We start from the raw sequence: 26469 nt of genomic DNA on the forward strand, positions 1-26469 counted from the left end.
TTTTTAGTTATATTTCCTTTATTTTTCCGGCACTGTGAAAAGTGCTGAACTTAAAGGACCATACCGTTGTCAGTAGATGTCGTTGTTTATCCCAACTTCAGTCATAATATCTTACATAAACAGACCATTTTCCTGTTCGTTTACATTTTGTCCCAATTCCTAAATCATTTCATCATCAAACTTACCTGAATAATTGTGTCAATGTTGGCAAAACACCATCACTTGCAACAGTTTTTCTCCTAAACCTTTAAAATGAGTCCATAGCCTACTTTAGAATGCATTAAAATGCCTAACCGTAACCAAAATAGTTTTTAAGAAGTGCTTCAGAATTAATATAAAAAGACAATGGAAGTTTTATTTCCACTAACATAACTTCTGTTTTTAAATGTCCATAGACACACATGATACCCAAACAAAACTTGAAGTAATTTAGCGAACATGTGGCCTTAGCTTGGAAGTAGGCTAAAGGTAGTTATCAAACTGAAATAAAATGCCAGTAATCTTATACGGTTGTTTAGCTATGAACTCACATCTTGTCTAGTATAAGACACTGTCTGTCTCTTCTGTCCAAATGATGCAAACACAAACAGATTATATTTGTTTACGAGAGAATTTAACTGTAGGCGGTATGTAGCTAACATGGTTTCCCACTAGTAGTGAAGCAATAGTTTAGGGTAAGAGGGGTGTGTGTGTGTGTGTGCTCTGAATGAATGGGTAGGCTAGGCTTTTTGGCATTAATGTTGGTATTAGAAAACGAACAAACCAGGTCTGTACAAAATTGTAGAACAAATGACTTAAGTTCTTCCTAAATCAAACTAACAGTAGGCCTACTGTATGTTTTTTTTTTTTTTAAGGTCAGAATGTGACTTGTTTTGTAAGGTCAGAATGTGACTTGAGGTCAGTGGGCTGAACATGACAGATCACTGGTGTGGTCCAGACTCCAGATCACTGGCTTCAAATTGTTTTGTAATTAGCAGAAAATGGCTTCAAATTGTTTTGTAATTAGCAGTGTAATTAGTAGTTAGCAGTGCTAACATGGAACCAATTCTAAACCAGTCCAGACCCAAAATATTCAGCACTGTTAGGGGGAAAACAATATGATCCACTGTGTTTGAATGTATTGTTTTATATGAGATGAATATAGTGGATGGAACACTCAAATGTTCTGTCTCATTTTGCTACAAAACTAATAAAAATAGGGATCAAGACTCTTCAATAAAATATCTTGCGTCACTCTTTACTATAAAGGTATTTTAGACCTTAAAGGACCTATAACATCAAATTAAACTTTTTCAATTTATTTTGTGTTTTTGGGGCTCCCATATGTGTGTTTTCTATCCCCACAAATAACCAATTTTGAACAATCAGGCTTTCATATCATATGGGTGGTTTAAAAATTGCTCTCAGGAACAGCTCAGCTGATTTTGAATTAATCGTGATGTCATCAATCAATATCACCCTACTTTGTATAATTCCTTGTTATCATGTCCTTGTTATATCCTTTGTTTACGTCCACCGTTGTTGATTTTCCAAGCTGGCATGGATTGGAAACAAGCCTGGTTTTAAATAATCTGCATATCAGCACCCCCACCACCTCAGGACATTGTGGTACTGCAGCTAAAACTGCTTTCAAAGTCCAGAAAGAAATGACAAGGACTAGTTATATCAGAGTGGTGATTGACATAGACAATATGATATTAAATATTAAAAGCAGTTTTAAAATGCATGTTATTTGCGCTTTAGTGTATCCAGTTATTTAACACATTCCACATTGCTGCTAAAACATATGCTTGCCAGATGTTCATCATACTTACCTGTCCTTAAACTTTATTTGATCTTATCTATAATTTATTTTTAACATTACATTTTATTTTTATTTCATTTTTTTGTTAAGTGTGTCAGAAGGGGTTCTCTATAGGACCCCCCAATCTGAACAGTGCTAATTTAACTCAGTGTACAAATCAGGTCTATTCGGTTCCATTTGTACACGCTGACTTAAGGATCTGTCTAGATTCTATATAGACCCTTGGAGGTCCCCGGGCCCCACTGTTTCAAGATTACACCAACTCCTGCTGCTTTGTTGTGTTCTAGTATTATCTACCCTGAAATAACTAACCAATTCAGCCCAGCAGCCCTGAAAACATTGATCATGGGTAGCCTATTTATAAATATCCACACCTAGCAAGAACTCATCTCGCCCAGCAGAGGGAGCCACAATACATTATATAACAGTGATTCTCAAACATTTTCACATCAAAGTCCACCAACTTGACACACATTAGGCCATTTGACAGGATTTTGTGCCATGGACCCCCATGAGAGGTTATTTTTTTGTTTAGATTATTAATTCTACAACTGTCCATACTGTGGGGGAGATAACTGCCCATTCTGTGGGGATCAACAGTAGTCCTTCTATACTCTTCATGGGATCCAAACATTCAGACATAACAATCAAATCCAAAACGTAATACAATGGAATTCCACCAGTACATTCGGTGAAAACAGCCCATCAACAAACTGAAAAGCCAATCGCAAACTTGTTGATGGTCTATTTCCGAGGTGAGGTCTAGAGGGAAAAAAGGGCAGGCCAAGTATATACCCAAACAGCAAAGTATTGCTTAAATGAAGTGGTTAAACCATGCCAAAAATATTTAATTTCTCTAATAGTGGGCGGCTGAGTGCTGAACTCCCGTAGCCTGGCTCACAAAGTCACCATATCTGTATATAGCCTCTGTAGGACTCCCATGTACTTGTATTCATATATATAGTTTAATATAAAACCTGTGTTAAATATGTAGAATGTCGAAGGCTATGTATAAATACTACTCCTCATATGACAAAGGTCATGAGCCTGATTTGAACTCCTGATGTCACTCCCAGTTATACACTTGCGCGCACACTTCAGTGCAGTAGGCCGTCCAAATACAGGCCAGATCAGTTTACAGACCAGACTATATATATAACACACACACACACACACACCACACCCATCCGGCAGCCGCGGACGTTTTCTGTCGGCCAGCATCTTTTCCGGGTTTTTAGACAGCTGGTGGATGGAAATTAAGCTCCACCCCCACGTCTGACTGCCGCGGGGGCAGGCGCTTTCAGGAATCTGGCCGTCGTGGCATTCAGCCATGTGGGTGGAGCTTCTTTTCCATCCACCAGCTGTCTAAAAACCCGGAAAAGACGTGGGCCAACAGAAAAAACAGCTGCGGCTGTCGGCTCAGGTCTGGAAACGCTGAGACTGATCCTTCACAAGAGTGAAGCCTAATTTTCACTCTGTAATACAAGCTTGGCGCTTGCCAAAATAACTGATCTACAAAGTACAAACGAACAGCGGTTATTCAGTATAAATGAAGCTCATCACGGTTTTGTTTTGAACAGGGAGCTGTGTTTGTATGGAGTATTAAATAAAGACATTAGTCAGCAAGCTGATGATTCCAGTCCACTCCCCTTCCTCCTCCTCGTTTATTGATTGGTTAAAATTACAGTTCTACCGTCTAAAGCCACGCCCAGTCTACAGCCACGCTGTAAAAAGAAGCTGAATGTTCTTTCATCTTTACACTCTGTACTTCTATGTGATATATTGTACAAAAATAACATTTGAATTTTTTTCTTTTTCTCTTTTTTTTTTTGCTGTGAAAACTTTTTCCTCTCCATGTCCAAACCTAAATTGTTTTTTTTTGTTCTTTTTTTTTTTGTTAATTTTTTTGTCTTTTCTGATGTGTCAGTCTATCCGTTTGTCCATCTCTCCGTGGCGCTCTTTGATGTGTTGTGAGCTGAACTGAACTTCAGTCAGCTCAACTGTACAAAAAAACGAAATTAATCTTTAAAATATTAATGAATGATCAGTGTTTACATGTCATTATTATTATTATCATTATTATTATGAAACATCCGGCTTTTCTGTTGGTTTGTTCCTTTCCTATAGTGTGATGACGTGATAGTCGTCCTGTGATCTGATTGGCTGTAGCTTTGCCCGGAGGCTGGCCAATCACATTTCACCCCTAAGACAAACTCAAATAAGTCCATACAAAGTGAATTCTCAAGCTTATTGTAAGCTCTGCCTTCCTCAGGTAACCCAGTCTGTGTCAGAGCTGAATGGGTCACATGACGTTCTCAGCCAATCGGCTGGGCAGAACAGTGGTCTTAAAACAAAGCTTTATAACATCTCTACCAAACTAAAGCTGTATTTTTATATATATATATATATATATATATATACTTTTTAGAAATAATGCAGAACAAAGTGGATTCTTTGTTGTTTTTTGAAAACTTTAGTGTCCTTCCTTATCTTTGCTCTGACTGGCTGGTACAGGGGCTGACCCGAGTGCCCTCTGAACCAATGGAAAAAGGAGGATCAGAGAAGATAAAAAATAATAAAATAAAGAAGAGAGAAAACGATAGAGATAATAATAGAAATAAAAGGAAAGACGGTGGTTGAGAGTGGGAGGGTGTGTGGGTTTGTTAGCGTGCTAGCGGGCCGCTAGGCACTAGCTTCAATGGTACACTCCTTGGCCAGGTGACCCGACTTCCCACAGTTGTAGCAGTTGACCTCAGAGGCTTTGCTGCAGTGAACCGCCACGTGTCCAATCTCTCCACACCTGGACAAAAAGACAAACCCACTTTATTAGAACTGAGACGGATAGGACAGCTGAGAGGAGCATGGTGTAAGTGACCCCCCCCCCCACCCGAAAAGCATAAAGATTGTACAAGTTGACTCATTTAGTTTGACTCGGTTCCACAGATAAATATTGTGAAAATAGACGATCTTCAGACTCACAGCGCTTGTATATCAGCTATTTAAAAAAATGCTGCCTCTTTTTTTATATTGTTTGACCTCTGGGGGGTCCCGACCTACAGGTTGAGAACCACTGGTGTAAGAGACGATATAGCAAGAAGTGCAGCATCGTTGATTCTTGTTTTTTATTATTCTGCTTTGGTTTCTTTTTTCTATGTAATCAACTAATGTTAACAAGGTGGGCATAATAAGGCCCATACCTTTTTGGTCAATCTGTATAATATATGAACCTTTTTTTCCCTGTATGTACAAATGCTGTACTAAACCATGACGAGATCAATAAACTAACTATAATAATAATAATAATAATATATACGATTTAAAGAGCACTTTTCTAGGTACCCAAAGTCGATTTAAAGAACATCAGTAAGTTGTATTATGAACGGACATGAGGAGACCATTATGAAGCTAAAACGCTGGCTGGGTAGGCTAGCTGGCATGACCTCAGGTAGCATACAACTATCTTGCCTCCTTAAAATTGATCATCAGAGTCCGATTATCCATACATTGCATGTTTTTTTGTATTTTTTAGGGGCGCTAGTCCGTTTCATATCCAGCTTTTGGTGTGTCCACAGACTTTGTCCTACACAAACATTCAATTCCCATTGACAATGAATAAAACATTTTACGTCAGTGTTTGAGCAAATAGTGTCTATTTTACATCATGATGATATACGATGATGAGGAGCTTCAGACAAATTCAGTGGAGCTCAATCTGGTTCTATGCCCGTGGGCGTCTCTCACTCTAGTTAAGTAGTTTGACAGATTGGGCACAGATCCCCTGAGTAACTTGAAGACAAGGCCCATTGCAAGTCGCTGTGTACTGTCCTCTAACTTCAGCCATTCCAGCCTAGTAAAGTGAGCTGAGGTTAGGTTAGTCCTGGGAGTGAGGTTTGTTTTCTACCCATTTTCCCTCTGATTAATTTGAGTTGTTATAAATAGGCTTGTAAGCCATGCTCAAAATGAGCATGCCTTTAAATATTACTCCCATTACTTACAAATACAACTGTTCAACCTTGATGTTATACAGTAAAATCTCAATGGGTCTAGGGCAGGGGTTATTATTGGCACTTCAATGACACTTACAGAAAGAGGTGCAAGTGCCTCGTTCCTGGCCACATCACTGTCGTGCCAATGATAATGCTAAAGCACAACCTCCAGTGTAACATTGCACCACTGGCATCATTTCAGTAAGTGACTGGGACGTGTCTTTCAAAACAGCACTCATATGGGTTATATGAATGTTTTTGTGCCTCTCTCTATTTGCTGAATAAGCACATGACCAGGCAGGGACTAAAGGCTCATACATAGTCTGGATTTACGGTGTGGGGTGACCACCGAACTACAACATGACGTCACGAGCCGCGGTGAAGAGCAAACCACCGCCACCGCTCCAGCCCTTCTCTCTGTTTTTACTCACCACCGCTCAACGTTATTTCAGCTCCGGTGGTCAGCTCACCACCGGAGCGGTGGTCACCTCACCACCGAAAATCCAGACTATGAATAGGCCTTAACAACACACAATATCGTCTGATAAAATCAGACAACCCATTGATCAGCCGGGCTCTAGTTTCGTTGTTCTTACCGGTAACATTTGACCTTCTCGCATCCCTTCTGGATGTGTCCGAAGCCTCCACAGGAGTAGCACTTCTGCTCGTTAGCGTGGTCACAGTCCCGTGCCACATGGCCTCCTTTCCCACAGGTGTAGCAGACCTGCTCTCTCTCCTTTTTAGGCTCCTTACAGTCCCTTGAGATGTGACCTGATCTACCACAGTTATAACAGGCTGGAGAGGAGAGGAGACAAAACAGACAATAGTTACTTTATGTGATGTTTTGACATCTTAGACAAATGGTGAGAAGCAGAGCCTTTTATTAGTAGGGCTGACCTTCGATTACGTTTTTGATGATCGACGCTTCGATATAAATTTGTTTCGATCGTCTGCAGCCTTCATGAAAGCAGTGACGCACAAATAATTAGGCTTAATAAAACATCCGACCGTAACAAGTCAACTGCCTGACACAGGCATTACCTCTCAAAAAAAATATATATAGCCTATAATCCAGAAAATGTAGGGATTTAGCTTCTCTTCCGATTGAAACTCAGATGTGAAAACACCAAAAAAAGCACCAGTCCTGGAGCTCCAGGCGCGCTAATTTGCGCCGCGGTCAACGCCGCTCTCAGACCCTTCCGACGAGGCTCTTTCTTGGGGTAGAAAAGTGTGGATGACCGGCGCGGCTCAAATTAGCGCGCCCTCGGAGCCCAGGAGGTCAGGGGCTTTTTCCCCTGTCCCATTTGCCCCACTTGGGCCATCCCGTATGTGATACGCCAATTTCTTGTCACATAGTTGACACTGTACACCACTTGTTCTTTGTTCTCCTTGCATATTCTAAAATGCAACCACACTTTAGATTTATTTTGTGGCAGCATGACTGCAGGCTGCTGTGTTGACTTCCTTCCTTGTTGTTACCACCACGAGTGAGGGGGAGAGGGCGTTGCGGTGCTGCGAGGCGCGAGCATGGCTCGCGGACCAAATGGGGCCGTCTCGCGGACCAAAAGCGTCCGCTTTTTTTTTAATGACTATTCGATTCAAAATTTAATAATCGATTCCCGTGCGTATCGATTGAACATCGATTAATCGATTTTTTGGGGTCAGCCCTATTTATTAGAGGTCTGTCAAAAAGGAGTCCGAAAACAGCACCCGTCACGTGGTTCATGTAACTCGAAATAGTGACAATAGAGACGGCACGGTCCAGTGCTTTGTCACTATTCGCCAATAGAAGTATATGTAGAAGAGCCGCCATTGGACTGGCCCGATGAAGTGAACGGAGGTGACACAACTCTCTAATAGTAGGCTCTGGTGAGAAGTATTTGACAGATAATAAAACCCGGGTGGACAGACATGCAGACAGACAGCCGGGTAGACAGATAGTCAGGAGTGTCTCACCATCCTCAGTTCTCTCACAGTCCCTGGCGACATGTCCTGGTTCTCCACAGCGATAACAGAACAGATCTGCACACACACACACACACACACACACACACACACACACACACACACACATACACACACATGTAATTTGTGTTACATTTGACTTCTGAACAGTTAGAAACAATCACATGGATTAAAGCAACAACAAAAAAGTTAGACCCAGTCGTAATATGTGATTTGTGAAAAAGCTTGAAAGGTTTCAAAAAACAATTAGCACAAGTATGTAGAATTATGTTTTGGTAGCCAATAGCCATACAACGAACCAGTTGAAGAAATTGCAGATTGATGCTAAAGTCGGCCAAACAAAAAAGCATTTTAACAAAATACCAGAAGCCAGAGGGTTATAACCCTAATCATTAGGATTTTCTGGAAGATTGAACTTGCATTCTATTGCTAGTTTGACCACTTAGAAGTAACAAATAACTGAAAATAGGCTATCTACAAGCTTACAAACACGTCACAGCCTGTGAATGGCGTGCTTCCATAGAAGACATGCTGATATTCAAATGACTGAAATCAGTCGTGGTGACTGAGAACTTTAATACATGCAATCAATATGTTAGTCAGACAGACTGACCTTTTCCTCGACCTCGTCCTTTGCCCCGCCCCCTCCCAGTCCCAGGCCCAGTCCTAGTCCCAGTCCCAGTCTCAGTCCCAGTCCCAGTACCAGTCCCAGTCCCAGCGTTGGGACAGTTCTTGATCCAGTGACCCGTCCGGCCACACCCAAAACACTCGTTACTGCTCATCACCACGGCAACCACTACACTCCTACTACACCTGTAACAGACAGAGACAGACAGCTGTAAGAGATTGGTCTACTAGGCTAGGGGTGCACTTAACACTTAATCAATCTAATACATTTGATCAATTATTACAAATATTTTGAGCATGTCATTACATTTAAGAAGTAGTGGAAATTGTTGGCCTACACTTTTGCCTGACACCGTTGTGCAAAAAGGCTAAAGTGGTTGATTCACTCATTGATATATATATATATTATAAAACACACTTATTTATTATTTGATTAATCATATAAGTAATCAATAGGATAATCAAAGATCATTCATAGTAGGTTGCTGGTTCTAATCCCTGGAATGTATAACTAAGATTAGTGCAGTGTGCGTTTGGCTCCTAATATTGCTGCATGCAGTTGTCGGGGGCCTATTTGGGGGTTGTGCTCAATTGGGGGACGTGCCCAATTGGAGCATGTGGCCATTCAGAGTGCATGCATTATGTGGCTCCCGGAAGTGTAGCCCCATATGTGCCCTCTCCCTACGCTCATTCTGTAGCTCCGAGATGAGGTCACACACTGGGCCCCTCCCACCGCGTTTCAGAAACGGCGCAAGTTTCCGCAAACATCGTTTCTTATCCTTACCAGACCATTAATCCAAAACGTGTAGGGCCGATGCAGGTTTACACTAATTCAAATTTTGGATCGGCCCAGAAAATCCAACTCGCCATTTGAACTGAGCCCTTACGTCCCATCTTTTGTCAGTCGCTTCCATGTTTATCGAGGAAGTGTGCGTGTGCGCGTGCATGTCGAGTGAACTGAAGTCGGTTGGAAATTTTCGACCAGGGGAGGCGCCGGGGAGGCGCTAAAGCTTTTAAACTTCCTTGATAAACATGGAAGCGACTGACAAAAGACGGGACGTAAGGGCTCAGTTCAAATGGCGAGTTGGATTTTCTGGGCCGATCCAAAATTTGAATTAGTGTAAACCTGCATCGGCCCTACACGTTTTGGATTAATGGTCTGGTAAGGATAAGAAACGATGTTTGCGGAAACTTGCGCCGTTTCTGAAACGCGGTGGGAGGGGCCCAGTGTGTGACCTCATCTCGGAGCTACAGAATGAGCGTAGGGAGAGGGCACATATGGGGCTACCGGAAGTGCTGCTCGAATCGTTATGCCGTGATTGACGGTTATCAGCACACAATCACCATTTATGCATGGATTTTGTTGGAAATTGTCAAGTTTTCACTGCCCCACACAAGCAGAGACAGAGAAAGAGGGATATAGAAAGATGATTATTTATTTGTGTCACTCTTATTAAAAATACAATGCCTACATAAAAAGGAAACTTGGATGGCGGGTGTTTTGCAGAATTATTTATAGGGGGTTCATAGCAGGTATACTCCAGGATCTACAATCTCTACACTGATTTTAAACTACAAACTTTGTGTTTTAAATAAAATACTATTATTTCAACCATGACAACTGACCCCCCCCCCCCACACACACACACACACACACACAGGTTGGTAGGCACGTATATTGTACACACACTTTGAGAGGTTGACAGTGTCAATCAATCTCTCTCTCTCTCTCGCACGCACACACACGCACGCACGCGCGCGCGCACACACACACGTTGGTCGTTGTTGGTGTGTCAAGTAAGGCTGCTCCGCCCACCCACGCTGCAGGCCTCCTTAACAGCCCCAAACTACCAGACAGGCTACAGTGTGACTGTGACCCCTAAACCCCATCACGAGTAGCCTCGGTCCCAGGCCTACTTATCTGCGAAAAGAAAAGTCACGACACGCACACACACCTATACAACACAAAACAAACACATCACGGTCACCACCCCCTGTAACGGACCTGCGGCCACGCACGCACGCATAAACCGACACACGCCGCCCCCCCCCCTGTTCACAATCCCACCCCGCATATAGCGCGCGCCTGTGTGTTTATTTAATGATAACGTCACCGTAAAGAAACACAACTGTGGAGTCTCTGACGCAGCAACGGCCAGGGCCTGCTGTTAGCTTAGCATGCAAACTAGCCACTGTTAGCATCAAACACAACGCCACTGTTGTTTTCTTATCGACTTTAATTTGCGCGTGCGCGTCGACCCGTGGCGTGCGCGTGTCCGTGCATGAGGAAGTTTTTTTTTTTTTTTTTTTGAAGGGGATATTTTTTAATGTTTTTTTGTGAATAAAACTCACCTGGCGACGTGACTCTGCTGCTGTTTGTTTTCTATCCCTCCTCCTCTCTCCCTGCGACACGCGGTCTGCGCACGGCACTGTGACCCGCCCCCCAAACTCTGTTGCACACGGCACCAGAGGATCGACCCCCCACCCACCCACCATACACACACACTGACCCAATGTAGTACCCCCCCCCCCCCACACACACACACACACACACACACAGACTCGGGGGGGGGGGACACGCACACACGACCCGATGTAGTACCCCCCCCCCCCCCCCCTCACACTCTCACACACACACACACACACACACACACGACACGAGGTTTCCCCCTCCCGTGCAGTTATATTGTTACATCATGTGTTGATTACAGTTTGACACCCCTGCCTGGTGTGACATCATCAACATATTGTGTTTTTGTCCCAATCTCGTGATTAGTTGTGAATGAGACAGCAGCCGGCAGGGAAGCATTCAGTGTGTGTGTGTGTGTGTGTGTGTGTGTGTGTGTGTGCGTGTGCACACCGTGTGTTTATATGATGTTATTACATAGTAGGGCTATTGTATATTTGTCTGTAACTACCGGTAGTTTCATAGTAAATGTTGTGTTATAGTACAAATTCTGAGGAGACTGACATTCAATTCAAATAAGCTTTATTTACATACATTACATTGCCAAACAAGCAAGTGTCAAAATACGATATACGATGGGGAAAGTATACAGTTGGTGGGCTACAGCATTTTGTAAAAAGACCTATGTCACATTGTATCATTACTTAATACATGTTGTTATAACTACTATTTACAGAAAACTCAGATTTAACTCTGTTTAGCTCTGTTTACATGTGCAAGGTCCAGGCAGCGGTATAGATAGATAGTAATCCTTAACCTTCTTTTGTTGCAACAGTTCACAAATCTTGCTGCTGTTGCACATTGTTTTTTGTCATTGGTCATAGTTTCAAACTCACGTTGGGTGTGTCACGTGTGTGTAATCTGTGGGAATAATATTATGTGTCTCTGATGTCATGATATAGTGGGCAGGTGGTTAGAAAGTGTTTTGATTGATTGATTGATTGATTGATTGATTGAAGTATTTATTAACAGTTTGCAGAATTACAGTACATTTCAAGCACAACTTGAAAGCACTCAAGCCTAAAGATGAATACAACATCAATATCAACATCTTAATACTGTCCAATACTTAAATAGGGAGGGGGGATTATGACATGCAGGCAGTTTCATATGACACTTTCTGCTGTCAAAATAGGACCCCCCCCCCCCCAGTCAAAGAACACTGTGTTTGAAAGCACTCAAGCCTAAAGATGAATACAAAATCAATAATACTGTCCAATACTTAGATAGGGAGCGGGGTGAAATTATGACAGGCAGTTTCTGCTGTCAAAATATGACCTCCCAGTCAAAGAAAACACTGTTTGAATATACACTCGTGCTTTCTAAGGTTTGATTTGGGGCCCTAAAGATGAATACAAAATCAATATCAACATCTTAATACTGTCCAATACTTAGATAGGGAGGGGGTTGAAATTATGACAGGCAGTTACTGCTGTCAAAATATGACCCCCAGTCAAAAAACACTTTGTGTTTGAAATAGACACTCATGCTTTCAAAGGTGTGATTACACAGTACACTACAACTTTCAGATGAATTGAATATAAAAGGACTCCAATGGAAACAAGCCTATAGGCTTTCTTCCTCCTTGTATTGAACTGTACTCATAGGGCTCCATCTTGCCATTTTTTACTATTTTAAAACATTAAAAAAAATAGTTCAATTAGCCAATCTACATCAACACGTTGTTAGCTTGTAGATCAGCTATTTGTACTATTTTAAAATGTTTTAAAATAGTAAAAATGGCAAAAGTTTAGGGATATGTGATAAGGGGTGGCGCAAGATAGGCCTATAGGCATAGCCATAGACTGTACTTTCCTGTGCTTTTTGAGTGGTGCAACCACTCCAAAGAACAGCAATGTCCCTATGGGTCAGTCCCTATGGGACTATGTCCCAATGTTTAGAGTACCAGTAGGGGCAAAAGTGGCGCTGTTGTGCCAGAAACAGAGAGAGAGAGAGATAGACTGACACCACGCTAGACAGGAACGCCCACAAATGTCACATCCGGTTTTAGCCCGGGGTAAGAATTTTCTATGGCTGCCAATGCAACTTGGTCCAATCCTTAATCACATACGGACAAACATCTATCTATGCCGATAATATCTAACTTGCGGAGGTAGCGTGCCTTGTCCACGGGCAACAGATCTTTCAACGTATGGCATTGCAAATACGTTTGATAATCACTGCTCTGTGCAATATTGTTTTGGAAATGCCGCAAATTGCATTGCCCACCCGGGGGTGGGCGGAGTCACAGCTTTACGCTCTGAATACGCACCGTGGTGTCAGTCTATAGTCTTAGAGTATGAATAGAGACGGCACCCGAGTTCTCCTCCCATCCACTTGCATTAAGTTGCTCTAAAGCGCATGAGGCGAGAGAGAGAGAGGCAGGGGGAGAGGGTAGTTGCACCACTCAGTTCACACGGGTGTGATTTATATTTTCTGCAAGGAAAGCTGAGAAGGAGACAGTAATGGTTTCTTTCCGCTAGATGGCGACAAAGGTTTATTTCCCACAGACAGATGTTTCACATTCACAACATCCTGGCTAAGCTTTTATCTTTTAATTGGTTCAATCACATTTACAATTACAAACTGATACAATCTAGGCTATATGCTTAATATTATAAAGTTAATTTTGAGTCTAAATTATTTTATGATGAGGCGATGACAATAAACGTTGGAGCGCTTTATTGCTTCCTGAACAGTAGGCGGCAGCATTACGTCAACGGGCGTCTATAGTCTGCCAGAAACAGCAACAGAAAATAGCAGATCTACAAGCCCACAGCGCGTCCCGGATGCGAGGAGTCGTGGGATTGTAGATCATTGCCATTTCTGACGCGCGACACCGTCTTGCGCCGAAGTATCGGGCTTGTTGTTAAGAAGTACTTCCTGTGGTTTTCCAGATCGTGCAGTGTTCGTTGTGAAGTGATTTTAACGACAAAGTTAAAATCTATCAGTTAAATTAATTAATCTACAATTTAACTAACAGTTAACATATAACAGACAAAAAACACTTGAGACAGCAGAGATGGTAAGGAGCACCAGTGGTGCTATTAAAACCTATGCAGACGTTTAAAATGCTTGCTGTTAACTTAGCTGCTAGCGGTGCTGTAATGTAATGTGAATGGAGGCTAAGCTAACTTCTAAATGCAAATTGCGGCTAAATTATGTGATGTTTGTTTGAACTGTAACTACTTTCACCCTGGCCAAAATCTGTCATGATATGTATTCCTTTTTTGTTTTGTTTTTTTAATTTTATGTATTATTATTTAGATTTTGTTCTACATTATTTTGTTTTCACTATGCAGTGAAACGTGTGTACATTAATTTTAATGGTGAAAGCTGTACATGTTAATTTTAAGGACACATTTTGCTCCTCAGTCCTGATGATGTATTTTAATAAGATTTGAATCTGAATTTGTGAATGTAAAATAACTAGCATCATATACACAAAGCGTTGTGAAATCTGTGTGTCTGTGACCCTGACTGGTGTCTGTCTGTCTGTCTGTCTGTCTTCCTCCATACCATCGCTTCATCGTTCCTCCTTCTCTTCCAGGCTCGAAATGCAGAGAAAGCCATGTGAGTATTGTGCTTGAATTAAACAGATACAGGTTTTGTGTTAAAATATTCTAAACGTGTTCCTTTCCCCCCAAGATTTATATTCTTATTTTTATTGTGTTTAGCCCATGTACAAGCTTACAATGCCATGTTGTGAGCTTGTAGATCAGCTATTTAAGTGGTTGATGTATTTAGGGTAAAGCGGTTAAACATATTTTGATGCTCTATGAACACATTTAGCTGGGGACCCCCTCAAGGTCCTGGACCTCAGTTTGAGAACCACTGAGTTATTGTATTAGTTATTGAGCTGGTGTTTGTGTTCATGTTTACTTAACCCATTAAAACCGGGGAAGCATCTCGGTCATTTTAGATTTGAAACACTGGCACTAACCATTATTTAATAGGTTGCCTATTATTATTATTATTATTATATATTTTTAATTGTGCAAATCTATGAATATATTTCTTTCTTTCAAGCAAACATTTTTGCTAAAGTCTTTCCTCGGGTCCCTAGTGGGACAAAATATTTTGAGATGGCGGTTGGCGTCTGAGCACCACTGATATAGCAACATACGTTTTCCAGAAAACTTGTTGGATTTGTGTAGAATCTGCCTCAGGCTTGTTGTTAATGGGTTGTAACTTGTGTATTGTAGGACTGCTCTGGCTCGGTTCAGACAGGCACAGCTGGAGGAGGGGAAAGTGAAGGTAAGAAACTAATAACTATACTGTTTAATTCTACTGAACTACTGTACTCTGCTACTACGCACATGAACACTGATAATACAACACATGTCTGTCTGTCTGTAGGAGAGGAGGCCATTCTTGGCTTCAGAGTGCAGTGAACTTCCTAAAGCAGAGAAGTGGAGGAGACAGGTTATTATTGCAGTTGTTTTTCATAGTGGCAGTGTTTCTGTTTATGTCAGACCTGCTATAAATGATGTGTGTTTGTTCTGCAGATCATCAGTGAAGTCTCAAAGAAAGTGGCTCAGATCCAGAATGGTGAGAATATTATGTGGGATAAGAGGACACACACACACACACACACACACACACACACACACACACACACACACACACACACACACACACACACACACACACACACACACACACACACACACACACACACACAAACACCCCTAAATAAAACAACTGGGAGCACTTGATTGGGTCGGAAAGGGTCGAAGACACTCTCAGCCATTATAAAATACCTGGTAACCTGAGACCTCTTGTGGCTTATTGCTTTAATATTGTTGATTCAGACCTGATGAAGTGGTCGAAATGTTTGAAACTAAAACTAAATGTTATACTGGGATCTACAGTGTGCAGACCTCCCTAACATGTTGATGAAGATGTACTGTCCACCATGCTGACTGCTGTCTGTCTGTCCGTCCGTCCAGCTGGTCTCGGAGAATTCAAGATTAGAGATCTAAACGATGAAATCAACAAACTGTTGAGAGAGAAAGGTCACTGGGAGGTCAGAATTAAAGAGTTGGGAGGACCCGACTATGCTGTAAGTTTGTTTTCGTTATAATTTTGTGATTATGTTATCCTTTTCTGTACATACTGTATGTAATGTCTATCTAGCGTACAGGTCCTAGAATGCACATACTGTATGTAATGGCTATCTAATGTGTTGTAGCGTACAGGTCCTAGGATGTTGGATCATGAAGGTAAAGAAGTACCTGGTAACAGAGGGTACAAATACTTTGGAGCCGCCAGAGATTTACCAGGAGTTCGAGAACTGTTTGAGAAAGAACGTATGTACTAATACTACAAGTACTACACTTAACTCTATTAATACTACTATTCCTCTACTTGGTACTTAACCTACCACAGTTAAAACTGTCTACAACTATATTGCACTTCAGTACTTCATGTCGTCTCTGTTGGGTGGAAACCTCATATGTCCAAAACTACATGGATTACTTTTCAGGATTCAAATTCAAAAACAGCAGATCGGCTAGGTCGAAACACATTGCGCCATGTTTCGAAGTTGTGGATCTGCTGATGCTTTTTGTGTGATGCTGCACCGTTAATTAAAAAAAAGAATGTTCAGGAGATGAGAGTTTTCTGCCCCACAGCAACGATGAAGCATTAAGTAGTTTGATGGGTAACTGTGTGTGTGTGTGTGTGTGTGTGTGTGTGTGCATAGCGACTCCTGCGCAGAGGCGGACCAGGGCAGAGATGATGAAGGAGGTAGACGCAGAATACTACGGCTATAGAGATGAAGATGACGGCCTCCTACTTCCTCTGGAACTAATCTATGAAAAACAAGGTGAGCGACTTGGACTCAGCGGTCAAAGCAAAACACTATAGGAATGATTACTATGAGAATATAGAGATTTGACCTTTTAATATAAAAACCTTTTGTTTTCACAAAAAAATAAATATATCACTTGTAACACCTTTACAAGTGATTTTCAAAAATAGCAAAATTAGAAATGTAAATGTACTGTGTGTAGGCTAATAGGCTAATCAGACTAATGAATTTAGTCTAATATAAAATAATCCATTCGATTTTTTCCATGACGATTCGTTGATAAATATAAAAAATGTAGTAGGGTATGTGGTTCTACCAGTAGTTCTCAAAGTGGGGTCCTTGAGGTGGTTCCAGGGGGTCACCAGGAAATTGATAGGAACCGGTTAGGAACCAAATGTACCCTAATGGAGCTAGTGTACAAATGGAAGCAAATGGACCCATTTGGTTCCATTTGTACCCTCTCAGACTTGTCTGGGTCCTTGGCCTTTTACCAAACCGGTGGTCCTTGAAATAAAAACGTTTGAGAACCACTGGTTTATGTTGTGTGTGTGTGTGTGTGTGTGTGTACTGTGTAGCCGTAGCTGAGGCGGTAGAAAAGTGGAAAGCAGAGAAGGAGGCTCGTATCTCCGGAGCAGGAGGAGCAGCAGCAGCAGACGAGGAAGAGGAGAGTATCTATGCTGTTCAGGATGAAGAGGTGAGGCACCAGGCTGCAGCCTTGCTCGGGGACACTTGAGCTGTGTTCATGTTGATTGTCGCTCGCCTTCATTTGCGCACCGGTCGCTCTGCTTAGACTTGACCGCTCAGCAGCAGAAAACGTATTTTGCTATGCGTCCGAAACACGCAACAAACACGTGGCAACACGTTTCTCTGTGTCTGTCCGTGCGACCGGGCATCTTAAACATGTGGTGCACGGCTCCGACCGGAGTGGCTTGGAGTGGCATGCGGTTCTCGTTACGAAGCCGCTCTGACCCGTTTTAAAACCCGCTCCACGCTCAATTCAAAATCCTGTCTCTTCGCTCCCACTTTATGCCACTCATCATATGCTCTGGTATTATATATTTATGTGGAAGTAATTCAAAATTATTGAAAGTCATCCAAACTAAATAAGCTTGTAGATCTATTTTTGAATTGCCAACATATAAATAGATAATAGATCATACACACTGGAGTCCGTCAGGGTACAAGAAGGCAGTCTGTGTGTGTGCTGGCGACAGTTCCATAACTCGTAAATTAATGTACAAAATGATAATTGGTAACTCCCAAGCTGTCTGTCTTCCTGTCTGCCAGTGGGATGAGGAGAACAGAGCGCAGACAGAGGAAGAGGAAGGGGCCCATACCTTCATCGCCCATGTACCTGTACCGTCACAGAAAGAGGTGAGACGCGCTTATATGAGTGCTGTCATGTTTTCATTTCATCAATGGTGGTCAAAGTAGTAGCAATACCACAATATATTGTAGAACTAGAAATACTAGTTTTGACTTGAGCAGTACAAAAGTATTGGCATCAAAATATTCTTAAAGTATTGATTTGATTCCTTTTGAAATAACTGTACAGAAACATGACTAATGTCAGTGTGTGTGTGTGTGTGTGTGTGTGTGTGTGTGTGTGTGTGTGTGTGTGTGTGTGTGTGTGTGTGTGTGTGTGTGTGTGTGTGTGTGTGTGTGTGTGTGTGTGTGTGTGTGTGTGCAGGTGGAGGAGGAGCTTGTTCGTCGGAGGAAGATGGAGTTATTGGAACGATACGCCAGTGAGAGTCTGATGGCACAGAGCCAAGAGGCCAAAACACTACTGGGAATGTAGGCTGTGTGTGTGTGTGTGTGTGTGTGTGTGTGTGTGTGAGTGTGTGAGTGTTAGGGCTCTTCATGGGTCTACCTGAACCGAAGAAATCCAACAATGCCCGGGTCGGTTCAAATTATTTTTACCGCTCAGGTCTGTTTATCGTTATGTGTAATTCCCGAATGGATCCGTGAAGACTCGTACTCCGAACTGATCAGGAAAGAAAAGAATGCCTGATGACTAGACTGACCTAGGATCAGATGATTCTTTGAGGGAAAGCTGTGCATGTGTCAGGCCGTATCAGGCAGCTGAGATTAGATCAAACTATAGCTCCATGGGATCAAAGCCGTGCACAGTGCAAACCCTGTGCCATCTTGGATTCCTTCTTCAGCTAAAACATTAATCTAAAAATTGTATTTCTCTTATTGTAGGTATGCTGTATGTAGCTGGTAGGTGTAATTATGGAGCAGTAGTCTAACTGGCATCTGCTGGTAGGACTGAGCCTATCTTTTTTGCCACATCCATGTAATACCCAACAGTTGGGTTTTGTTGTTCTGTAATATGTTGGACGAAATGGGATTTTGGAACACATTTCACGGGTCCATTAGACTTGAATATGGCACGTTTGTTAAAGGACCACTTCACCACTTCACCACTTCACCACTTTTCAACCTATCTTCACTAATAATCATGATAAAATGGCACAATTTCTTTCTACTCTGTCTCTCATAGGAGCGCTGTGGGCAATTCAGAAACCCGTCCACCAGTGACATCATTAGGCAGATATATAAACAAGATCATTTTTACAAAAATGTTTAGATTTGTATTATCGTGAGAACGATAGGCTTTCTAGAAAGCCTACAGTTTCTATTGGCTTGGATTCCCCATCGATGATGTCACTGGTGGACGGGTTTCTGACCTGCCCACAGCCCTCCTTTGAGACACAGACTGAGTAGAAAAAGAATGTGACATTTTATCATGATTATTAGTGAGGACCTATTATATATGAAGATAGGTTGAAAAGCAGTGAGAAGTGGACACATGAATAGCCCCAGTGTGAGTGTGTGTGTGTGTGTGTGGCTGCCTGTGGCCACCTGGAGGGAACAGCACAATACCAGTGATGTAAACGCCATCGTGCCAGCAGAAGTGTCTTGTCAAGACGGCCGTTGCTAGGTGACTGTCGTAATATTGGATGTTTATGTAAATAATATTTTTTCTACATGAACTTTGTTTAAAGATTAAAGGCAATGTGAATCAGATTGTACAAACACAGTTGTCTGTTGCCATCTTAATTAAGCCCCCCCCCAAGCCTGCAGAATGGCTGGACAATGTTGAAGCCGCCATCCCTACTAGTGCAGGCCCAGGTTACATTTATGAATGAATTGTGACGTAGGTCGTGATGTAGAGGTACCACAAGAACAGCGTAAGGGGTACTATGATAGGAGCCAACCAATCATATCAATGCTCGAGGGGTACTACCTGGAAGACTTTGTCGTGGCTTCAAATTGATTATATTATAGCTCTATGCTTTTAATGCCAGCATTCATGTTATGGGGGAAATGTTAGCCTTAAAATAGCAGATCTACAAGCTTGTAGCTTGTCTTGGTCCTGGACCCCACTGCTGTAAAGGTTTAAGTGGTTAAAAACTACAACTTTCGTTGGCACCTGAAAAATGTGTTCCTGGGATAAAAATAATAATAATGTCATTCTCCAATTTTCAATCTCCTTTCCATTCAGTCCCTCTGGCGCCCCCCAGTGGCCACAATTTAAAATAACAGCCGCACTATTTTGATCCAACGTTCCAAACCATACCATAGTAGTGTGAAGATTAACAACAACATATCATTTGTACTGCATACAGCACTGGTTCTCAGACTGTTTCCTCTCAAGGAACCCCAAATGTATTAATTTATGTTACAGTACAAGTGAGAAACCAGTAAGATTCTGATTAGTTGTATGTATTATGTAATCTATTTGATCAACACTTGTTTTCTGAGACGACTGGCTGTCTGCCCAGCGCAACACAAAACATACCAGATCTACAAGCTTGAGCCACGTTTCGAGCTGTTTTTGATACTTTTGTCAGTGTGACACTAGTATGATCAAGGAGGACATTAATTGACGAAAAAACTATGTTAAGAGGAGATAAGAGGTTTCTGCACGACAGCAACGATATCAATATTGATTTTGGACAGAAACTAATGAAATTGTCAAACCTACAGTATATCGTTATATAACTTCCAAACAACAATTCATTATGGACAAAATACTGGAACCAATGAGTGAAAAATGTCCATGCAGCTCTAGGCTTCAGTATTTTGAAAAGGGCAGTTTCACACCGGTTTTCCGAATCCCGCTATTCCGACGCACTGCCATTCCGACGACTCACCGCATTACCAACCCTGTCCCTAACCGCACGTGGAAGCCACATAGTCGGAATGGCGGTGCGTCCGAATGCCACTCTGTCCCCTTTCAAACCAGGGTTGAGTTTTAAACTGGTTACTTTTAGAGGGGTTAGTTTTAGACTTTGGTTATAGTTTCAGATGGGTTAGACTTTGGTTAGTTTAAACTGTTTAGTATTAGATGGGTCAGTTTTAAACTGATTAGTTTTAGACAAGTTCGTTTAATTTATATTCTTTCTCTGGCCGGCGACCTGACAGTTAATGATTGGAAGCATTCTGCTGCATATGATTGGCTGATTAGAGGCTGTCTGTCTGTGACAGACATGTGATCCGCATGTGATCCGCACGACTCCACAATCAACTCATTACACACACACACACACACACTGTTGTGGGTGGTGCTGTGTTGGGGACGGGGGTGGGGGGAGCGAGGGCCTATATGAACTTCTGCAACACCATGAAGTGTACAGAAAGACACACACAGACAGACAGGTGAAGACAGACGGACAGGTGGAGATGCTTGGTGTTGGTTTGCAGAGGGCTGTGATGCTGGCTGGACGGACAGCAGAGAGACAGACATCTGGACAACTGTTACTGTCTCACTGCCGAAGGGCATCCTCTACGACCACACATAACCAGGTAGTGTGTGTGTGCATGCATGTATGTGTGTGTGGCAAACATTGTTATCAGTACATTTTTTAAACTGAAAGGTCTGTTTGTCAAATAGTTGTCATTCCTTTTCCCAGTACAACCACAGTCTTCTACTGTTGTACTGGGTGCTGACCAGTACAACCACAGTCTTCTACTGTTGTACTGGGTGCTGACCAGTACAACCAGTCTTCTACTGTTGTACTGGGAGCTGACCAGTACAACCACAGTCTTCTACTGTTGTACTGGGAGCTGACCAGTACAACCACAGTCTTCTACTGTTGTACTGGGTGCTGACCAGTACAACCAGTAACCACAGTCTTCTACTGTTGTACTGGGTGCTGACCAGTACAACCACAGTCTTCTACTGTTGTACTGGGAGCTGACCAGTACAGTATATAACTTAATTATTACAAACAAAGGTAGTTTTTGATAACATTTAGGCGAGAAATGGAGCATGTAGGTGGTCAATGTTTGTTCATTTCACATTAAGCATGAAGTATGGGTTCATTCATTGTCATTCATTCTACTATGGGCCAAAGTACTTAAGGCGATGTTGACCCTTATGCATAGGCCTGCATGTATCCTATCTTCTGTAACAAATCCACCTACTGTGTGCAATATGAATAAACAAGATCACTTTGTTTTCACGACTATATAGCATTACCATATTTGTATTGAAAACTCATTGAAATTCTAGTCTCGGCAGCTTGATCTAGTATGAGAGTGACGACACTATAGCGTTGACTCCCATTGTAATAATGCAATGCGGAAGTGCTCATTCTATCTCAATGGGATCAAACTGTGTGTGTGTGAGATATAAGTACAATAAAATGTATTTACGTATAGTCGGCGACAATTTCAATGATAAAAAATATATATAATGGTCTGTCTGTCTATCTGTGTCTCTGCACATAGGGAGGGGTGGGGTTTATCTTTGACATCGATGGCGTTTTGGTTCGGGGCAAGCGGCCTCTTCCTGCCGCGCGGCGAGCCTTCCACAAGCTGCTGGACGCACAAGGTCACTTCCTGTTTCCTGTTGTCTTCGTCACCAACGCGGGGAACTGTCTGAGGCGACAAAAGGCTGAGCAGCTGTCTCACATCCTGGGAGTCCAGGTAGGACAGACAGGTAGAGAGAGTACAGCAATCGATTATGAAACAATATCTGATAATCAATCGATTTAATACAAATTATCGATTAAAAATCACTCCCCGTTTCTGTAATTCATTATAGGCTAAATAGTTAGTCTTTCTTTTACCTGTGGTGTGCGGGCTCCATCCATCATCTGCAAACATTTATACTCTACCATACAAATTAACTACGGTAGTCATTGTATTAACAACATACATACTCTCATTACTCTGTATCTGTCTACGTGTCTGTCTGTCTTTGTGACAGATCTCAGAGGACCAGGTGATGCTGTCCCATAGTCCTTTGCAGATGTTTCAGAGGTTCCATGATAAGTGTGTGTTGGTTTCAGGTCAGGGACCTGTCCTTGACATTGCAAACAAGTATCCTTTCACCAAAATATGATTTAACCCATTCTACTAAAAACTGTATTAATTTAAGCTTAAAATAAATGAAATGTATCAATCATATTTACTGGGGTTTGAGTCCTCCAGTCCACAGTGTCTCTGGCTGGTTTTGAATCCTTAACTAATATTGTGAAACTAGTCTTGGTTTTCAGAAGGCAGTGACTATTGACCAGTTGAGAGAACAGTACCCCCTGCTAGACATGGTGGATCACAACAGACGACCTAAACTAGCTGTACGTATAAACCCTTGTTTTGCAGTGAGTTCATGTTAAAGACTACAGCAGTGTTAAAACATAGCAGGCTGACCGTGTACGCTACAAGGCTACAAGTAAGCAGCACAGCTGCAGCTAATCAAATTAACAGTGGGTGTGCTCAGGGTTTCTCAAAGAGTTCAGGTGTGCCACAGAATTTACTTTGAAAATATTTGAAATTGATCAATATCCCTTCATTTTAACCCTAGGCTAACCCTCTATCTACATTTTTGGCAAATGTTCCCCCCAGGCCAGAATATGGATGCTGGAAGTTGTTAAATGTCAAGTAGAAAGTAATTTTCAATCTTCCCTAATGGAAACTGATATTCTCAAGTTTTCCTCGTGGCATACTGTATCTTAGGGGACATGGACCTGCACACCTTGATCTACACATCCACTATTAAAGTGATTAGCATGCTATAATGCCAGATACAGCCTGCCATATCTACTGTAGTTATTTAGCCTGAATCGATATGTGTATAATCTACGAATGACAGGATGTGTGTGTGTGTGTGTGTGTGTGTGTGTGTGTGTGTGTGTGTGTGTGAAGGAAATGTATAATAAGCTAACAATGTGTTCTCACTTCTCCAGTCTTCTCCTCTGCCTCACCCTAAAGTAGAGGGTAAGATACACACACACCACACACACGCGCGTGCGCGCACACACACACACACACACACACACACACACACACACACACACACACACACACACACACACACACACACACACACACACACACACACACACACACACACACACACACACACACACACACACACACACACACACACACACTAATATTTCGTGTGACCCCTCCCCCCAGCTATCATACTCCTGGGTGAGCCAGTCAGATGGGAGACAAACCTCCAACTGGTGATTGATGTGCTGCTGACCAATGGGAACCTTGGCTCAGCCTACGTGCCTCATGATTCCGCCCACCTGCCTGTGCTGGCCTGCAACATGGACCTGCTGTGGATGGCCGAGGCCCCGTCGCCACGGTAACAACAACTAAACACACTGTTGGAACAGTACAATGTTGAGGCATTTGTACTTAACTTGAGTATTTCCAATACTTATACCCCAGTACTCCACTACATCTCAGAGGCAAATATTGTACTTTGTACTCCACTACATTTATTTGAAGACTTTAGTTACTAGTTACTTTTTAGATTTTGATTATTATTACAAAATCCAAAAATGCATTAACGACTTCAGCACACGCATGCATAATCACACATGCGCGGGTGGTCGCCGAATGAAATAACCTTTTGCCCTAGCACTTGCCCTAGCCTTGATCACCATGCAGTCTTATACAAAGGTTAAAATTGTTGACCTGGCTGGCATTCTATAGTTTGCATATTTTTTATATTAGAAGTTTAAACTGATGCTATGATCCTATTATTGAGGCACTATACTGTCTCTATGCATTTTACGTATTACCGTGTCTTTACCTTGCTTACTGTAAATTGCTCTGGTTTAAGAGTGTCTGCCAAATGGCTAAATGATAAATTGTGTGTAGGTTTGGTCACGGTATGTTCTTGGCGTGTTTGGAGAAGGTGTACAGGAAGTTGACCGGAAGGAAGCTGCAGTATGAAGCGTTGCTAGGGAAACCCAGCCAGCTGACCTATCAGCATGCAGAATACCTGTTGACCCAGCAGGCTGGACACGCCCCCATCAGCACCCTGTACGCTATAGGGTAAGACTCACTGACGTGCACGCACACACGCACCCACACGCGCACACACCCACACTCGCACACACACACACACACACACGCACACACGCTCACTTGCCCGCTTTTTTTTCTGGGGCTGTGCAATAAAATAGAGACAGCGCTCTGGCCACGTTCAGGTGTTTAGACAGATATCTCGTATTGTGTTTATAGCGAACTAAAGACGGTTGCGTCTCCACTCAAACGCACACTTGCCAGGTTGTCAGGGGCAACCTGAAGGCAAACGCCACCTGCCCGAAAGTTTATTTCCTGCCGACTGGCAGCCTGGCAGCCCTTATAAGGCCAGACCGCGCCAATGCAACTAGTCACAACTCCTTGCAACAAAACTGTTTTAAGGCCAGTCCACACCAATGCAACTCCTTGCAACTGCCAATGCCATTGGGGATAATGGTTGCTTGCTAGTAGCTACTAGCAACCATTATCCCTAATGGCAGTTGCAAGAAGTTGCATTGGAGTGGACTGGCCTTTAGTGTCAACCTCAGACAAATAATTGTGTCTTACTTTTGTTCACCTCTCAGGAAAATGGTCCTCACAATTTCTCTGTTTCTACTTGTGGCGACATTTGGTCCTTAGTACCCCTTACAAATAATAGCTTTAATTTTGCCTTGTCCATTGGTAGAATTGATATAACTACTGGTGTATGATGCAGACAGTGTTGGGGTGTAGGTAGAACTACTAGTGTACAATGCAGGCAGTATGGGGGGTGTAGGTACTGTAGTGTACAGTACACACTAGTCATGTTGTTTCTTCATGTTGTTGTCTCATTTGTCTCTCGTTGCCTAGCGACAACCTGATGACGGACATCTATGGCGCCAACCTGTACAACCGTTACCTTGGGCAGCGGCATGTTGCCCGGTCGCCGCCTGCTAAACTAGTAGCTCAGGGAAGCAGGGATCAGGTGACCACGGCGCCCCCACAGGATGAGACTGGAACTGCAGCCTGGGACGATCTACTTTCTGCAGCTACAGCAACCAGCTGTCAATCAATTCTGGTAATAACTGGTTTACTGAATGACTATTGATATTTTATAAATAATCGATTTCTTTCTTTCTTGGGGAATAATACTTTTTCTTTCTTTCTTAGATGAGTTTAAAGAAGAAATGGGCTTAGGGGGTTAATCAGACGAATAGGTTTAGTGACAGTCAATTATATTCAAATTATTTTTGATTATTTGATGATTAAAAAAGTAGCCTAATCGACAGAATAATCGCTATTAGAAACAAATCCTTACAGTGGGCCGTGTCTTGTATTTGTGTGTTTGTGTCTCTAGGTGTGTACAGGTGTTTATAACCCTCAGTCGCCGTTGCCTAGTGACCAGTACAGCACGGTGACAGAGACCATGTTCCACGGCCAGCGTGACTTCCTGTTGGACCCCGCCCTGGTGGAACCGCATCACATCGTAGACGATGTGGAGGCCGCTGTGGACCTGGTCTTTAAACAAGAAGGACTTAACCTCTGA

General features: G+C 42.4%; 3 protein-coding genes across 4 annotated transcripts; 2 read left to right on the forward strand and 1 right to left on the reverse strand.

Annotated features, from left to right (window-relative positions):
• Positions 1-3438: 3438 nt before the first annotated feature.
• On the reverse strand, positions 3439-10858 carry LOC310862805 (uncharacterized protein). Its single transcript, XM_083770895.1, has 5 exons — positions 10735-10858; positions 8369-8568; positions 7747-7812; positions 6387-6585; positions 3439-4604 (listed from the first exon to the last, which is right to left on the reverse strand). The coding sequence occupies exons 2-5, from the start codon at positions 8535-8537 to the stop codon at positions 4487-4489; spliced, it is 552 nt and encodes a 183-aa protein (XP_083627021.1). The 5' UTR covers positions 8538-8568; positions 10735-10858; the 3' UTR covers positions 3439-4486.
• A 2875-nt stretch (positions 10859-13733) lies between these two features.
• Positions 13734-19687, forward strand: isy1 (ISY1 splicing factor homolog). Of its 2 annotated transcripts, XM_083771355.1 has the most exons (12): positions 13734-13874; positions 14400-14422; positions 15055-15106; positions 15209-15274; positions 15358-15400; positions 15802-15914; positions 16044-16161; positions 16557-16679; positions 17240-17358; positions 17952-18038; positions 18355-18471; positions 18503-19687. In XM_083771355.1, exons 1-11 carry the CDS (start codon positions 13872-13874, stop codon positions 18460-18462), a joined length of 855 nt encoding a protein of 284 aa, XP_083627481.1. In that variant the 5' UTR covers positions 13734-13871; the 3' UTR covers positions 18463-18471; positions 18503-19687. The 2 variants fall into 2 exon arrangements, with proteins under 2 accessions (XP_083627481.1, XP_083627480.1); XM_083771354.1 differs by having other exon boundaries at positions 18355-19687.
• A 1189-nt stretch (positions 19688-20876) lies between these two features.
• On the forward strand, positions 20877-26469 carry LOC310863817 (haloacid dehalogenase-like hydrolase domain-containing 5; the record flags this gene model as incomplete). Its single annotated transcript, XM_083772309.1, has 9 exons — positions 20877-20882; positions 22407-22604; positions 22888-23000; positions 23164-23257; positions 23867-23897; positions 24102-24276; positions 24798-24974; positions 25794-26001; positions 26281-26469. The coding sequence occupies 9 exons, from the start codon at positions 20877-20879 to the stop codon at positions 26467-26469; spliced, it is 1191 nt and encodes a 396-aa protein (XP_083628435.1).

This window comes from Protomyctophum parallelum (genome assembly GCF_964188405.1).
Source record: "Protomyctophum parallelum genome assembly, chromosome: 8".
Lineage (NCBI taxonomy): Eukaryota > Metazoa > Chordata > Actinopteri > Myctophiformes > Myctophidae > Protomyctophum > Protomyctophum parallelum.